The following is a 15,305-nucleotide window of genomic DNA, read 5'->3' as shown; positions in this document are numbered from 1 at the left end:
TTGTTTTAATTTACTGTGCTTTTGTCAGTTATTTATTTCTTCTTCAATTGAGATCTTTGAACAATCTTGATACGCGAGTCTAGCTTTTGTTGCTTGATAGCTTTTTCCATGTCCATAGCCTTTACTTTCATTTCTGCCCTTTTTTCTGCCTGCTCTTTAGCGCTACGAATATTGTCCTTAAGTAATTGTATAATACCTTTCTGAGGAGCATTAGGGTCTACTGCAGCATGCTTCACAGATTCGGTGATATTGAGCTTTCTTCTAACCCAAGCATTTCTTAGAAGAGTTGTCTGTATAAATGAACAGAAAGCATTAACTGCCAAATATAACACAACACCACTTGAAAGACTCATAGTGGCTGGTATAGAAAGTAGAGGTAAAAAGGTAAAAACTTTCTTCATTAGTGGAGAGAATTGTTGAGCGCCAGATTCACCCCCAAGCCTAGATAACGAGACAAACATTGCTGCTGCCAAACATTGCAAGCCCAAGTACGGATCTGCTTGTGATAAGTCTGTAAACCATAAAATACCCTGTGTGGAAAACCCTTCAACTGGATAGTTGGCCATTTGCCTTAGCCCACTAAAGAAAGAGATTGCAAGTGGTAGTTGTAATACGGGAACAATCAAATAACGGTTTTTGATACCATTCTCTAGCAATAGTCGTTTCCTTTCGACAGCTAACATTTGAGTATTTACAGTATCAGAAGACGACAAAAGCTTGGCATTAATAGCATCCAATTCTGGCTTGATCTTAGTAGTTTTTCCAATGTTGTCAGAGTACTTAACATATAATGGAAACAAAAGTAATCTTACGAGAATAGTCACAGTACAGATCGTTCCCCACCAAGGTAAACCAGCATATACGTGAACATGCTCTAAAACATTTTGAAGAAGACCAGTAGGCCAAACCCAAGAGTTGGCCATTCCGATAGATGAAAGGTAACCTATCTGATCCGAAGTGTTACCTGCTACCTGAGTCAACTGGTCCACAGTTGAGGTATCAAAAGAAGGCAATGTAGACTGAATTTCAGAGGAAACATTAGGAGTGACAGAGTTATTCGAACTATAACGGATAGAAGTCCAACCTAGTCCTATAGGCTTCGAAAGCACATAGCGAGGACGTACAAGCTGTGACGCACGTAAAGTTGCAGTTTTAAACATATTTTTAGGCAACTTTAGGTTTAGAATAGAATCAAGTTAACAAAAAAGCCTTCCAGTACACTAACCTAGATACAAATCACCATATAAGTTGTCTTAAAGTATCATTTATTGGTTTTTTGCATGGCATCGCGTTGAGAACATTCGAAAATTTTTCAGAATGGCAAGTAATAACGGACCGTTAGCATACTAAGAAGTTTAATGGCAACAGATTAAAAAAGTTTCATAGAGCTTCTGTGATTGATCCAGACTGGTATATATTGCACATATCCCTATTATGATATGTCTGCGAAGTACTATAACTCGGTTCGAAAATTGATGCTAACGAAATGTCTTAACAGAGAATTTGATGAACTTCTAAAACTAGTGAAAGATACGGATGTGAGGCACTTTAATACGCATTTCCTGCAGATTTATTTATCTCGTGCAGTCCAGGAAGGCCATACTGAAAGTGCTAAGTATATTTTTAACAAATTTGTGCTACGGCATAAATTTATGATTGTAAGGCCTAATGTTCTGTGCCAATTAGCGAATTTGGTTTACTACGATGGTAAAACATCCTTTTTGGACAGTCTATGGCGAAGCTATCTCATGTATTTCAGGAATCTTAGCGGCCCAGATTGGGATCGAACTAAGTATCACTTGTTAAAGCTGCGTATTGAAAGCTTTGCTAGATGTGACGTAAGTTTTCAGAAGAAATGGATAAAGTTGCTTGAAACTATGGACGAAGTAATACCCAATCAACCATTGAGTGTGTGGGATTTTCCAAACATGACGAGCTCATTAAAAACTTATCATGCAGGTGCACTTCATAACATGCTTTTCGACAAGTTCGCAAATATAGCTACAAATGATCAAGCAATTGTGCTTCTTCTTGATATGATACTGCTGCAAACGCATGTGGATGAGCAGTTTAAACTCCAGTTATTCCAAAGATTTGTGCAAGAAGCCCAATATGACAAGGAGAAATCTCTGAACAACTCTATTACGATTTTGCTGTACCAGCTGAGCCCTGAGAAGTGCAAGAGGCTTATCGAATACCTGGTTTCGAAACAGATTGCAATTTCGCCGAAGAATGGCAGACTTTATCAATCCAAGTTTCAGGATGTAGCATTGGCAAATTAGTCACATTAATTTAATTTCTCTGCATATATATCGTTTACATAAACTAATGCGATATTCTAAAGGTAAAATGGGTATCTAGCATATCACCAAAAAAATTCTCACATTACAGATTTTGATCCTTATAGTTTGGAGTTGCGAACGGTCCACTTTGCTATCGCTTTTGAAGTAGAGCTAAGCCTTCTTCATAATTTCCTCATCACACTTAGAGAGTGATCATGATTGAGGAAAGCTTAAACTATTCCAAGTTACTGAGCAGCCTAATAAATGAAGATGGAACACTTAATGAGGTCGTTACATCCTTTTTATATCAGCTTTTCCCTAGAGACTTATTTGTCAGGGCCTTCTCTTTACTTGAATCAACAGATTTATTGATATACATTTTAGACACAGAGAAAAAACTCTCTGAAAAGCCTCCTGGTGGCGAAACGCAAGATACTAAAGACCATAAGAACGTTGAGAACGACCAGAAAGCATCGTCTGCCAGCAATTCCCCCCATCATATCCCGGAAGCAAACAACTTAGACAGTCTTATTAATGCATGTTACGAAAAAGATAGTACCAAAATATTCCGGCTAATAGTACAGCAAGCAAACCAGGACATTGCTCCTTTCTACGTTGATCTAGAAAAGTGGTTTTGTTCCTGTGACGAGTATGCTGGATTGCTTTGTGAGAAACTTCGATCTGAGAAGAGCCTAGCTGAGCAACTAATAAATCACAAGGGTAGCATACCAAGCGAAAATCAAGATGATTTCGCAAAAATACGCCTGCAGTCGGACTCCGTTATCGCTAGACATGACAAGATCATGTGCCCTCACCTGCTAGCGTTTGCAATTCTATTGCAAACAAGCCAAAGCGTCCTTAGATATTTCACGAAAGGACCCACCCCAGGTGTATTTATATTTACAGTTGCTGAAATCGATGATTGGCTTAAACTCCATCTCAATGTCGTATAGTAGTCAGGCGGGACAGCACTGACACCTATTACCACATAAATATCGAAACACAATACACAATACACAGGAAATCTAATAGAAAGTAAAACTACGTTAAAATATAAGTAAAGTAAAAGCAAAGTAGAATAACCTAGCATAGTCAAGCCATAACAGTCATATAACCTCATAGAAGCTTACTCTATTACATTTAGCAAGACAGCATTGAAATCACCATGTACGAACTTTTTCATGTTTTCAGATGGCTTCTTGCATTGAACAAACTTCAACTCCATAAAACTTGAGCCAGTCGTTTTATACAGAAAGTAGTTGATCAGTGATCTGAATTGAAGCATATATTGGTTGGGTTCCTTGCATTTTGCTGCTATCGATTGTTTGTTATCAAAAATGCCAGATTCTAAGGAAACTCAAGGAAATTACTCGCTGTATCCTGCCTCACCGGTGCCCCCCGGAAACCAAATTCCACCAGGAGCTGCAGCCGCAGCAGCTGCGAACTCATACTTATATTCAAATCCTTATCATTCTCAATATAACTATGCTTATCCTATGGGTATAGAATTATATCCTTCTCAAACCCTACAATATGTGGGATATCATCAACCTGCAATGGCATATGGAGGCTACGGAGGGCCAGCTCAAGGTGCTGTACCCATGAAGAAGAAATTTTATAATGGAGGTAATAACTATAAGAAGGATAATCAGTCAAATAATATTGGCGGAAGTAACTCTGTAGGCGGGACTGGTGCGCATAACGGAACTACTACTTCTCCTGACAACAGTAAACCAGTGCAAGTTACTATTAAGAATTTATTCAAGTTTGAGCTAGGTAACAGCAACTGCGTTCATGTTGATGGGTTAAAGGTTGAGTACCCTATGTTTGTGAATACTAACGCTGAAGAATATGCCATGGCAAAGAGTAAGAGGAATGCGATGAGAATGGAAGCTTTAAGAGACATGCATACTAGCGAGAATAAAAAAACTAGTGAAAGTAATACAGCAACTGCTTCTCTTGAACCAAGTACTCTTGAAAATACTTCACAAAGGCCTACCGAAGAAGAGGACATTACACCAATTGTAGGCAAAGATTCATCTGACAATAAACCAAGCACCAAGGAGCATAAATCTCCAAATTTCAATAAGGATACTGAGGGTTCTCCAGTTGCAACGAAAGCATCTCAAAGTAAAGACGAACAGCAAACTATGGTTAAAAGAAAGGACGATAGCAGTGCGAAGGTTAGTGAAAAAAAGCCCGAAGTACCAGTTAAACCAATTAAGTCATGGTCACAGATAGCTTCTAGTGCTATGAACAAGAGCAAGTCTCCAGCGGCATTACCAGCAACTCAATCTAGGAAGGATCGGAAATATATTCCTTCCTCTACTAAGAGCAGCGAATCAGTTGGTGCAGTGTCTTTACGGATTTCCCTTGATAAAGATTACACTAATTTTATTAACGAGAATGCAAATGAATCTTCTAGGGCCATTAACAGTATTGTACCAAGGGGTATTTTAAACAAAGGAAATATATGTTTCATGTCTTCAGTCTTGCAAGTGTTACTATTTTGTAAGCCTTTTATCAAGATGCTAAATGTAGTACATATGAGAACAAGTCATAAGGCTGGCGAGAACTTACCACCTTTGTTAGAAGCATGTATTGAATTTTTCAAAGGCTTCGATAAGAACGCATTTGAGAAAGAAAAGAGTGAGAAACAAGCTTCGCTTGGCAATGGGAACAAATCCTTGAAAAACGCAGCTCAAGTATCCCTTTCTGAGTCTGTTGACCCTGAACCATTTTATAAAAGCATTTCAAAACTAGCTCTGTTTAGGGATCTTCAATGGGGACACCAGGAAGATGCAGAAGAGTTTTTAACGCATTTCTTGGATCAACTACATGAAGAATTTGTTTCTACCATTAACAGCTTATCTTCGAGTGAGGTGCTTTCCTTGCTTCAAAGTATCCCAGATGAGGACTTAAGGGTTGAGTTCATAAAATCTTTAACAAAGTACAAGAGGTCAGAATTTATGAAAAATATTTCTCCAGAATTGAAATCTTTAATTGAGAAGCAAGGCAACGGTTTAGACGATGACCTTGACAATTCAGACTCAAACGCTGAATGGCATGAAGTTAGTAAGAAGGGTAAAAAGACTAAGAACGCCGTGAAGAGAACTATGGAAGTTGAGCCATCTCCAATTATGTCCATATTTGGTGGAGAATATAGATCAGTCCTTGATATACCTCAAAACAAGGAATCACAGTCAATAACATTGGATCCATTTTATACATTGCATCTACACATTTCTGACCCTGAAGTTAACGATTTAGTGTCAGCTTACAGAAAGTTTAGTGATTTCGAATACTTACCCTATAAAGCAGACTCGGGCAACGATGTGCAGGCCAAAAAGCAAGCTTTCATTGACAGACTACCAAGTGTATTACTAATACAACTGAAGAGGTTTGAGTTTGTTAACCACGATTCTGAAAGCCGAGAACTCGCGAATTACAATGCTTACAATGGACGTATTGAGAAAATACGGAAGTGGATTAAGTACGGTCATGAGTTGACAATCCCACGTGAAGCTATTTCATCAGTCAGTGCTAAATTCTACTCATCTGATAAAGATACAAAGTATAAATTAACTGGTGTTGTATATCATCACGGCTTGTCATCCAGTGGTGGACACTATACTGCGGATGTTCTACACCAGGATCAAGATAAATGGTATAGAATTGATGATGTTAATGTCACTGAGATTAAGAAGGAGGATGTGGTAAAGGGTGGAGATGCTGATTCTGATTCGAAAACAGCTTACATTTTGTTGTACCAAAAGGAGTAATGGCTTAATCAATTTAAATGTAATCTCCGTATAAATAAATGTACCAAATCCTATACATGCACACTGTAAGACTTATTAAATTAAAACGAATATTTTTATATTAAATATATATATATATATATATATATATATTATGGGTTCATTCACTATAAAAGAGTAATGGCTCATCCCTATACATATATATAAAAAGAGCGCAAGTCCATCGAACATGTGATTGCCTTTAGGTAAACTCAATCCAGCAATGTACATCTATAGCATTCCAACACGAACCAACAACTGAAAAGTTAGAAATCACTTCCCTATATTAATAAAATGCGGTGACTTCTGAACTTCAGTGTTATAACCAAAAGAACAGCAATGGCGAATAAAAGCTCAACGTTCTCAAAACATCATATAAAATCTCTGCTTAAGACAACAACTTACAAGAGAGATGAGGCGACTAACCAAGTAACACCAATCAAACTTAAAGCAGACAATTTGGATGCACCGTTTTCAATTTGAGGGATAATTGGAGGAGCTGGAGGAGCTGGAGGAGCTGGAGCTGGAGGAACTGGAGGAGCTGGGATAGTTTCATTCACTGGAGCTGGTGGAGCTGGAGCTGGTGGTTTAGGAGCTGGTGGTTTAGGAGCTGGTGGTTTAGGAGCTGGTGGAGCTGGAGCTGGAGCTGGTATAGTTTCATTGACTGGGGCTGGTGGAGCTGGAACCTCTGGAGCTGGAGCTGGAACCTCTGGAGCTGGTGGAGCTGGAATAGTACATGGACAGTCAGTGATAGTTATAACACCTGGTTCAGTAGCAGTGTAGGTTTGGCCGTTAGTTACCAAAGTGGTTGGCTCAGGGCAGTATGTGGTGAAGGACTGAACAACTGTCTCTGCAGGAGGAGCTGGGGCCTCTTCAGTACTGAACTCTGGAGAAATTGAAGTAGCTGGTACAATTTCAGGAACTTCAGGAACATCTGGAACCTCTGGTACTTCTGGCACTTCTGGTACTGGTACTTCTGGCACTTCTGGCACTTCTGGCACTTCTGGCACTGGTACTTCTGGCACTGGTACTTCTGGTACTTCTGGGGTTGGAGGCACTTCTGGTACCTCAGGTACTTGAGGAACTTCTGGTACTTCTGGAGTTGGAGGAGCTGCTATAGAGGTAGCTGGTACCTCAACAGTAGTCTCTTCTGGGGTAGGGTGGGTGACAGTACTCCAAAAAGTAATCAAACTAGTTGTGACTTCTTCAGTGGCTTCAGGTGGAGGAGCTGGAGCTTCAGTAGTTTCTGGGTAAGTTTCCTCAGTCGTTGATGGTTTTTGCTTTCCCTTACCTTTTTTGAATTTTTTTGGGAAAATTGCAGCATTTCTCTTCTGAACGTTAGCGTGCTCACGAGCTGCGACATTACCTTTAGCATGATCTACGTTGTTACCGTAGTTAGCTTTTTCGGCAACAACTGCACCGTTGGCGGCCATGGCCAAGGCCATTAACAAACTAATTGTTGAAGTTTTCATAGTTATACAGTTTAATACGCTGGTTAAAAGTGGATCTCAATGTCAGTTTATTGTCAATAAAATTCGGGCAGTTGATTACTGATATAAATAAAAAATTAATAATTTGATAAGACTGTCATTATCAGAATATTGCAGCATTTAAATATGTTTTCGAAATGTTGAAGAATCGAAAGCTTCGAGAGGTATATTGTACTTCGAACATGGCCGTTCTTGCACAATAAGATCAGACATGTTGCTATCTGGCTGAACGTTGCGAAAAACTCGTTGCTCAATCCCAATTTTTGCTTCCTTTGGTTAAATTGTAAATTGTAAAACTTAAATTTTATTTGCGACCTCCGGACTTAAAGGGACTAAATTGTTCTATGCTTTGTTCCTGCATATATTTTTCTATGCATGTCTCGAGAAACGGTTCCCCAGATTATTATGGGCATCAAAGATTGCGCTTACTTCTCCGTGCGCAAAATCGTGCCCAAAATAAAATTTCATTGTGCGAACAAAAAGACGTTGGCAAAAAAAATTAACTAAGGCAAAAACATTATCACAAAAACGATTGTTCTAACTATCCTTCGCTGTCGTAAACAACTAGAACTTCTCCATCAAGGTTAGTTTCACTGTATGCTGATAGCCTTGGCCTCTTAGTTTGTTGCTGGTCAATATCGTAGTCACTAAGAGGAAATTTCTTAACATGCTCAGATTGTCTCTCCTCAAGATCTTTTATTCCATCCCGAATATAGGATTCTTCTTCTGTTGCGCTCTTCCTTCTCATATTATTAATTGCCGTGTTCACCCATTCATTGGGCTCATTAGGTAGTCTTACAACTTCAGGTACCTGCACTGATCCACTGCTACTTGAGTTCGTAGAAAGGGGAATAAATATTGCAATACGAGTTTTACGCGGAACCTTAAGCGAAGAACCCTTTGTACTAAGATCGCGCTCCCAATCCCAGAACAGCCCTATTCGTAAACGAATAAACACCTCCCATCTTGAATCTTTCCCACCGACGCTAGCATTTGCTACCAATGCGCTTTTCAATTTCTGAACATTCTGTTTAGGTTCCGATTTCAGAAGAAATGATGAGTTTTCACTGCCATCAAAGGATATTAGTGGAACATCTGAATAGTCTTGGTATGCTGTGTTCATAGAATCATTCAGCATTACTATGCAAGAATTATGCTGGTTTGCATACTTGGTTAGCTGCGACATAAGTAAAATGAGACTCCGATTTTTGAATGCATGTAACGACGCATCAACATTGCGAGATTTATACTTCATACTTGCATGAAGATAGTCAATAAGTAGTTGAGACAGCCCCTCGATAATAATCAGGTCATACGGTTGGGACAGTACTTGGAAGAAGTATACAAGTTGAGTAAACTTTCTAATTCGCACTGTATGCAAAGTCGACAAAGAATCTAATAGATATAGTGGGGTGAGCTTATGGGTATCTATAAGTAAAGTTCGCTTGTCGCTATTATTTCTTATTATCTGAAGTCCTAAATGTGTTTTACCTACTCCAGGAGGACCAAATATCTCATAAATTGACCTGGGCTGTAGTCCACCACATATCGCCTCATCTAACATAGGAATACCCGTGGCCAAGGGCTCAGAGCTCTCTTGGACTAGCTGAGATAGGGTTATTCCAAGAGACATGTCCCAGGTCTCTCAGGCTCGACAATTTCGAGGTCGTGTATTGTTGCTGATTTTAGACAATGTGTAAGTTTATTTCATAGTGATCGTTTTGAAGTACAGTTAGAAAGATCGCATAAGCAAACGTTGGCACCAGTCATACAAATACAAAGCAGTTATTGAGTTCGTAAATATTACTGTATGTAGCTAACTAATTAACATGATATAATCTATCCAACTTATTCACAAGAAGTAGTCCATCTGGGACTTTTTCGTTGGAATAATAGCGTTTCCGCGGTTGTCTTCTGCAGGGACGGCCTCGAAAATAGTATACTTGCGTTCGAAATTGTCCTCAATTCGCAGAACAGCAGCTACGTTACCACATCTATAGCAGTAGTTGGGGGCAGACCACACTGTGACCAACCCTCCATCAAACATCTCTTTGTACCCCTCCATCACCAATTGATGCGCTCGCGCAATAAGACCTATACCATTCATATGCAAAAACTGATCAACTTCATTCTTACCAAATAGAAACCCTGCCCCACGTGGCGACAATGACCAGGTATCGACCTCATCGGGATCGCTCCAAAGAAGGTCGCACATCGCGCCCTCATGCGGGACCTCTTGCTTCCTATCGATAGACCTTATTTCGTCCACAGTAGTAATATCAGGAGATAGACCTCCATGTACACAGAAAATTGCATTGTTTATAATTGCTCCCAGAGAGAGGTAGTCAAAAACTTCGCAGCAGTAACGCCATACATTCGAATTCCCGTATTTACGTATCACCTCGTCGTAGAAACCATATACCTTAGTGATCTGTCGCGTCTCATGGTTACCTCTGATCAATGTAATACGGTCTGGGTACCGCAGCTTATAACATAACAACAAAAGAAAGCTCTCCAGCGAATAAAATCCTCTATCCACAAAGTCACCCAAAAATATAAACCTGTTATTTTCAATCCCATCAGCTTTCTTAAATAGCGTAAGCAAATCATGCAACTGACCATGAATATCTCCACATATCGTCACTGGAGTATCCACCGATGCCACATTAGCTTCATTTATTAAAAGTTCTTGACATCTAAGACACAATTCATAGATTGTTTCCTCCGGTATATACTTACTCTGGGTTAAAAGTTCAATTATATGGTCTAATTGCATATTTCGGGAATTATAGAGCACCGAGATAATAAACTAGCGCTATATAAAGCCTTCGTAAGCTATATTAACGACCGTGATCATCTATTAGAAACATCGTATGTTAATTTTCAAATCATGTGACGTTTCTTTTTTCCAATTTTTCCTTTATTCCTTTTGACGCACAGAATTGAGATTTCGAAAGACTGAAACTATTCATGATTAAAGACAATATTGTATAAAGTTTCCATCCTCTGTCGCTAGTTTTGGATGTTTATGATCGGTATTTTCTATATAAGGCTAAAACTCGGACTTTGTAACATTTTATGATTTCATACTTAAGAAAATGACACACGACACAATTATAATGAGTACCCTGATAAATGAGTATGGTTCAATATTCTCTAGTGAGAGAATAGACCACTATCCGCTGGAATACGAAGATTTAAAAAAGTATTTAACGGAAAATGCGATTGAAGATGAGAATATGAGGCTTATAGTTGACGTTGATGACTCGTACTTGTCAGGAGAGGGTGCTGGAGATGGCGAGGAGTTTGATATCCAAAATAAGTTATACTTGGAGTACGCAAACTATAGATCAGGTCCAGCTGTTCAAAGACAGTTTTTGGACGTAATAACGGAAAGGCAGGAGCAGGAGCTACTAGTAGGGATGGTGGACGTATTGAAAGAAAAGGTAAACATATACTCCCGCCACATACAGGAGCTTAAGGACACTATTGCGCACCAGAAGCATGAAAACCCAGCAGAACATGACCATCGCCTTGACGAGTTGTTATCTTATATGCTTTCTGCAATGATAAAAGGAGGGGTTGACTTTCACTCTCAAGTGGAAACCCGGGATACACTAGAACTGTGTAGAAAGGGGATTGACATCTTATTGGAACGGTGTCTTGCCGAAAAGAGAAAATCAAATGCTCAGTTACGCAATAGTAGCTGGACTGATATTAATGGAGCCCCAGAAGCGGAGCTGAAAACCGCTTTAGAAGACTTGCAGCTGGCGCATAGATTCCTCACGGAGAGGTACAGAGCAGACCGGAAACAATCCATGAAGCAAATAGAGTACCTATCAAAGGTCAACAAGGACCTTCAACAAGAGCTGCTGTCCTACCATTCTAGGTTTTGCCAAGCACGCGACCAGATACAAGCTTTTGACGTAACACCTCCCTCTACTATTTCCACACATAACACCCCACCTAGCGAAGATCTTCAGAAATCGCCTCGCTCAGTCCAAAGTAATCTGAGTGTCCAAACTTCTACATCGGCATCCTTCCAAGTAATGAAAAAGGAGTTCAAGAAGATGCTTAATGAAACCCAGTATAGGTACGAAATGGAATTAAAGCAGGAAAGAGAATTGCGCAGGAAGTTGGAAGAACAGATCTCCAGCGGTTTGTAAACATATGGCATTTGTTATATTATCTATGTAGAAAATACCAAAATAAACGATAGTCTACTAGTTTTATCCTGGGTATCCTGAAAAGTCTTTGGTTGGGCAGATGCTCACCCCAGTCTTGTAAGACTCAGTCCCATTATGTAGTTTTCAAAGAGGGTTACCTTTGCCTCCATGTTTGTCAATCCGCTGCTATCCCTACGTTGATCTAGATAAGCAGAAGCTGTTATAGCATATGTTACAAGTGAAAAGCACACAATAACTAGAATACGGTGCAAAGAAATGAAAGTAAGTGACAAACGCGTATTAGTATTGAAAGGAGATATTTTTACAAGCTCTATCGGACAATTTGAAATTTATAGCTTCCGGAATTCACATAACACCGGATAGATAGCTTCAAAGGCTTGGTAAATCTCCTCCCTTTGTTTTGCACCAGTCAACACAATCTTCCCAGAAACAAAAATCAATAAAACGATCTTAGGCTTCACCATTCTATAAATCAAACCAGGGAATAACTCCGGCTCATATGAGGAGAAAGTGCCGTGACTGAAAGCCAAACCCTCTAGACGGATAGGAAACTTAACATCACATGATCCCACAATATTTTGGATCTTAAAGTCGGTAAACTTGGCACTGAAGCCAATTTTCTGAATGATTCTTGCATATTTCCGACTCGCCAATTTAGAATCATCCTCACTTTTAGCACCCGTTACAACCATCTTACCGGATGCAAAAATTAAAGCTGTTGTTTTAGGTTCTCTTATACGCATAATAACAGCAGCAAACCGTTTTGGGTTATATTCAGCGTTACGAGCATGCAAAGCAACTGTTTTAAGGTCAAGTCTACAATCCAAATTGACTGTAGCCACAATATTTTGTAATGTTGGTACAATACCTGACGTTGTACCTTGATCTCTATCAATTACAGCTTTCGAGTCATCATTTTCATTTGAACTGCCCAAAGCGTTGTCTAATTTCGAGTCTTTATCCTGGGTTTCCCATACTGACCTAGTACTAGGATCGAAAACGATCTTATTTTGCTGTTGGAACTCCTTTAATCGCTTGTCATCGGACATTATAAGCAAAACAAATACGGTGTAGTCTACGGAATCTTATACGAAACCGCTATTCTATAATATGGTAACTATTGTCATTACAAGATTGGTGAAGTTTATTTTGCAAGAATTGTAAAGTTTATAAAATATCACAATTTACGAAAGAGTTTAATATATCTCAGGTTAGCGTAAATCATAAAATAACAGCAATTGCCCGGGAGGTAGATCGTCTTGAGGCTGAGTTTCATGCCTGGAGGTGTAATAGGGAATTGCAATTCCGGTTGTAACTTTTACTGAATTTTTGCACTTTTTGTGCTTAGGTAAGTGGAGATGACCTTGGGCAAGCTGTAAAAAGTTATTTTCAATGACAGGTGCCAGTTAATGCTTCCTGGAACTACTATTAGATGGATAGATGTCTTTTAATCTCCAGAAATACCAGAAGAGTCTAGTGTATAAGTTGGCTGATGAATATCTTCTTCAAGCACATGCTGTTGCTGGTCGTGTGAACTCAGAAGAATCTCTGAAGGAATATTATACTTTGGTACAACAAGCCATTCGAGGATATCAGTATGTTAAAGAGGGCTTCCAGTTGTCTTTAGAGCAAGATTTCCAGGTTACAGTGGCGTTGGTGTCTGTTCTGCTAGATGAAACGCATGAGATAGAGTTAGCAGAGCAATATCTGAATTCTCTGCATACAAGGCTTCAGCGAACGACATATACAGACCACAAGTATGTTATTCAATTCTATTTATTGTATCAGGTCCCAATGCACAAAAATAGTGTACCCGAGATCAAGAATGCTGTTCGGGGACTCGGCAGGCTGATAGCATCTATTGAGGAGAATGAACCTTGGAGGTTAGTATTCCAATACTGTCGAGTCGCACTTATGGAAAAAAGCTATACCTCATCCAAAAATCCAGATCACATTACTGAAGAATATTGTTCGATAATTGAGCAATGCGCGGTTAGCAAGAGTGAGCTTTATGGCTTTGCCGTCTGTTCCTTTGTCACTTTCCTATTGAGCAAGTCTTTACCCATCGATGGTGGGGTTTTGGATAAGCTAAAAAATCTGCGCCAAAACGATAGCACAACCCCGAAGCTAAGGCTCTGGGGCCTTCTTCTTGATTTACTGGTTGCAATTAAATTGGATGAGAACATTACAGTCCTTTTGACTGATTTCAAAGAGTTTTTCTCACATTATAAGTCTGAGTTGGATAACAGCTCAGAAAAGCTGTCTTTGCAGGTGAAACACGGCCTAGAATTGGCATTGGACCTTCCTTTTTTTAATTATACGGACTGCAAGAATATACTGCTGTTATTCCAAAGTGTTAGCTATTTAACTAACTGTTATAGCAAGAAATCTAACTTCTCGACGAAATTCTTACCCAAGGTGCTGAAATCAACTGCTGAACTGAAATCAAGCTTCCAGAGAAAAACTTCTGTGAGTAGGCTCTCTTATTTAAGGTCAATTTATGATAGTATGATTGAACTTTGCCACTTTTACCAGATGTGGGAGTTTATGATACTATCTGGCCCTGTTAAAGGAGAGTTCCCCCAATTCAGCGATCCAGATTACTACACATTATTAGAAGCTATGAATTCGCACATGGCAATTGAGAATGAGTCGGAGCATGTTACCAGTCTGTACAAGTCAATTATCAGGTCAAAAAATTTAGAGGTAAGACTAATAGCTATGATTCACAATCATGTATTTTGTGTCTCCCAATTGAGCAAGTGTCAGCATCAACCTGAAGTTATATCTGACCTAACCCACAAAGTGAATGACTCTTGGAAGCAATTGGTGAGTAGCTTTCAGAATTCTATTTTGTGCCATAACCGTACCTGGCAATGCACCATCGCTTGTCTATGGATTATCTCAAGATTTGAACCATTCACCGGACGTCCACTACCTAAGGATGACGAAAAAGAAGTTCAATTCTATATGGACCAACTAAATGGATTCTTCAGCCAAAATGCATTACTTCCGGAAATTCAGTGTCACTCTTTGAATGAAAGCGAAATTGGACAATATACATTAAAGAAAAGTTTACTGCTTCATTTCATACTGAACTATTTAGGAGGGTCCATATTAGTATCCGACATCAATGACCGCTGTAATTTATCTGCGTCTTGTTTCCAAATATCGAAGAACCAACATATGCCTTTCATTAGATATTTAGGTGGTATTTGGCATCTAATGAACTGTGCCGTTACTATGAATGGCAAGGAACTGGCTATTACTAGGGCAAAATTAGAGAATCTGGTGAAGGAATTAGGGAAGAGCTGAATAAAACTGCGCTTAAATACCAGAATTATTCCACGTATGAATTATTACTTCAGGCGGATAGGACATTTAACACGACCATGATGTAAAGGTAATCATTGAGTATATTATAATAATATTTTTAACACAACTACTTAACTAATCATCTTGAGAATAACTACAAGATCAAATAAAAAGATTTTTTTATTATAGAAACGCAATACAGTCAGGGGCGAAATATTACACTTTAATCTG

At 39.1% G+C, this 15,305-nt stretch overlaps 10 protein-coding genes across 10 annotated transcripts; 5 read left to right on the top strand and 5 right to left on the bottom strand.

Annotated features, from left to right (window-relative positions):
* Positions 1–32: 32 nt before the first annotated feature.
* OXA1 (membrane insertase OXA1) lies at positions 33–1,160 on the bottom strand (the record flags this gene model as incomplete). The annotated part of the gene is made up of 1 exon (XM_018133614.1): positions 33–1,160. The coding sequence occupies one exon, from the start codon at positions 1,158–1,160 to the stop codon at positions 33–35; it is 1,128 nt and encodes a 375-aa protein (XP_017989223.1).
* Positions 1,161–1,439: 279 nt separating this feature from the next.
* On the top strand, positions 1,440–2,282 carry PET122 (Pet122p; the record flags this gene model as incomplete). Its single annotated transcript, XM_018133615.1, has 1 exon — positions 1,440–2,282. The coding sequence occupies one exon, from the start codon at positions 1,440–1,442 to the stop codon at positions 2,280–2,282; it is 843 nt and encodes a 280-aa protein (XP_017989222.1).
* A 215-nt stretch (positions 2,283–2,497) lies between these two features.
* SHU2 (Shu2p) lies at positions 2,498–3,235 on the top strand (the record flags this gene model as incomplete). Its single annotated transcript, XM_018133616.1, has 1 exon — positions 2,498–3,235. The coding sequence occupies one exon, from the start codon at positions 2,498–2,500 to the stop codon at positions 3,233–3,235; it is 738 nt and encodes a 245-aa protein (XP_017989221.1).
* A 384-nt stretch (positions 3,236–3,619) lies between these two features.
* Positions 3,620–6,064, top strand: UBP3 (mRNA-binding ubiquitin-specific protease UBP3; the record flags this gene model as incomplete). Its single annotated transcript, XM_018133617.1, has 1 exon — positions 3,620–6,064. The coding sequence occupies one exon, from the start codon at positions 3,620–3,622 to the stop codon at positions 6,062–6,064; it is 2,445 nt and encodes an 814-aa protein (XP_017989220.1).
* A 419-nt stretch (positions 6,065–6,483) lies between these two features.
* AW171_hschr74247 (HGL117Wp) lies at positions 6,484–7,554 on the bottom strand (the record flags this gene model as incomplete). The annotated part of the gene is made up of 1 exon (XM_018133618.1): positions 6,484–7,554. One exon carries the CDS (start codon positions 7,552–7,554, stop codon positions 6,484–6,486), a length of 1,071 nt encoding a protein of 356 aa, XP_017989219.1.
* Positions 7,555–8,113: 559 nt separating this feature from the next.
* RAD55 (putative DNA-dependent ATPase RAD55) lies at positions 8,114–9,205 on the bottom strand (the record flags this gene model as incomplete). The annotated part of the gene is made up of 1 exon (XM_018133619.1): positions 8,114–9,205. One exon carries the CDS (start codon positions 9,203–9,205, stop codon positions 8,114–8,116), a length of 1,092 nt encoding a protein of 363 aa, XP_017989218.1.
* A 219-nt stretch (positions 9,206–9,424) lies between these two features.
* PPH3 (phosphoprotein phosphatase PP4 catalytic subunit PPH3) lies at positions 9,425–10,348 on the bottom strand (the record flags this gene model as incomplete). The annotated part of the gene is made up of 1 exon (XM_018133620.1): positions 9,425–10,348. The coding sequence occupies one exon, from the start codon at positions 10,346–10,348 to the stop codon at positions 9,425–9,427; it is 924 nt and encodes a 307-aa protein (XP_017989217.1).
* A 322-nt stretch (positions 10,349–10,670) lies between these two features.
* PEA2 (Pea2p) lies at positions 10,671–11,738 on the top strand (the record flags this gene model as incomplete). Its single annotated transcript, XM_018133621.1, has 1 exon — positions 10,671–11,738. One exon carries the CDS (start codon positions 10,671–10,673, stop codon positions 11,736–11,738), a length of 1,068 nt encoding a protein of 355 aa, XP_017989216.1.
* Positions 11,739–12,088: 350 nt separating this feature from the next.
* On the bottom strand, positions 12,089–12,808 carry SPT15 (TATA-binding protein; the record flags this gene model as incomplete). Its single annotated transcript, XM_018133622.1, has 1 exon — positions 12,089–12,808. One exon carries the CDS (start codon positions 12,806–12,808, stop codon positions 12,089–12,091), a length of 720 nt encoding a protein of 239 aa, XP_017989215.1.
* Positions 12,809–13,199: 391 nt separating this feature from the next.
* On the top strand, positions 13,200–15,074 carry SCC4 (cohesin-loading factor complex subunit SCC4; the record flags this gene model as incomplete). Its single annotated transcript, XM_018133623.1, has 1 exon — positions 13,200–15,074. One exon carries the CDS (start codon positions 13,200–13,202, stop codon positions 15,072–15,074), a length of 1,875 nt encoding a protein of 624 aa, XP_017989214.1.
* Positions 15,075–15,305: the final 231 nt, after the last annotated feature.

Source organism: Eremothecium sinecaudum, chromosome VII (assembly GCF_001548555.1).
Source record: "Eremothecium sinecaudum strain ATCC 58844 chromosome VII, complete sequence".
Taxonomy (NCBI): domain Eukaryota; kingdom Fungi; phylum Ascomycota; class Saccharomycetes; order Saccharomycetales; family Saccharomycetaceae; genus Eremothecium; species Eremothecium sinecaudum.
The sequence above is the reverse complement of the archived record's forward strand: the minus strand, read 5'-3'. Positions and strand labels throughout refer to the sequence as shown.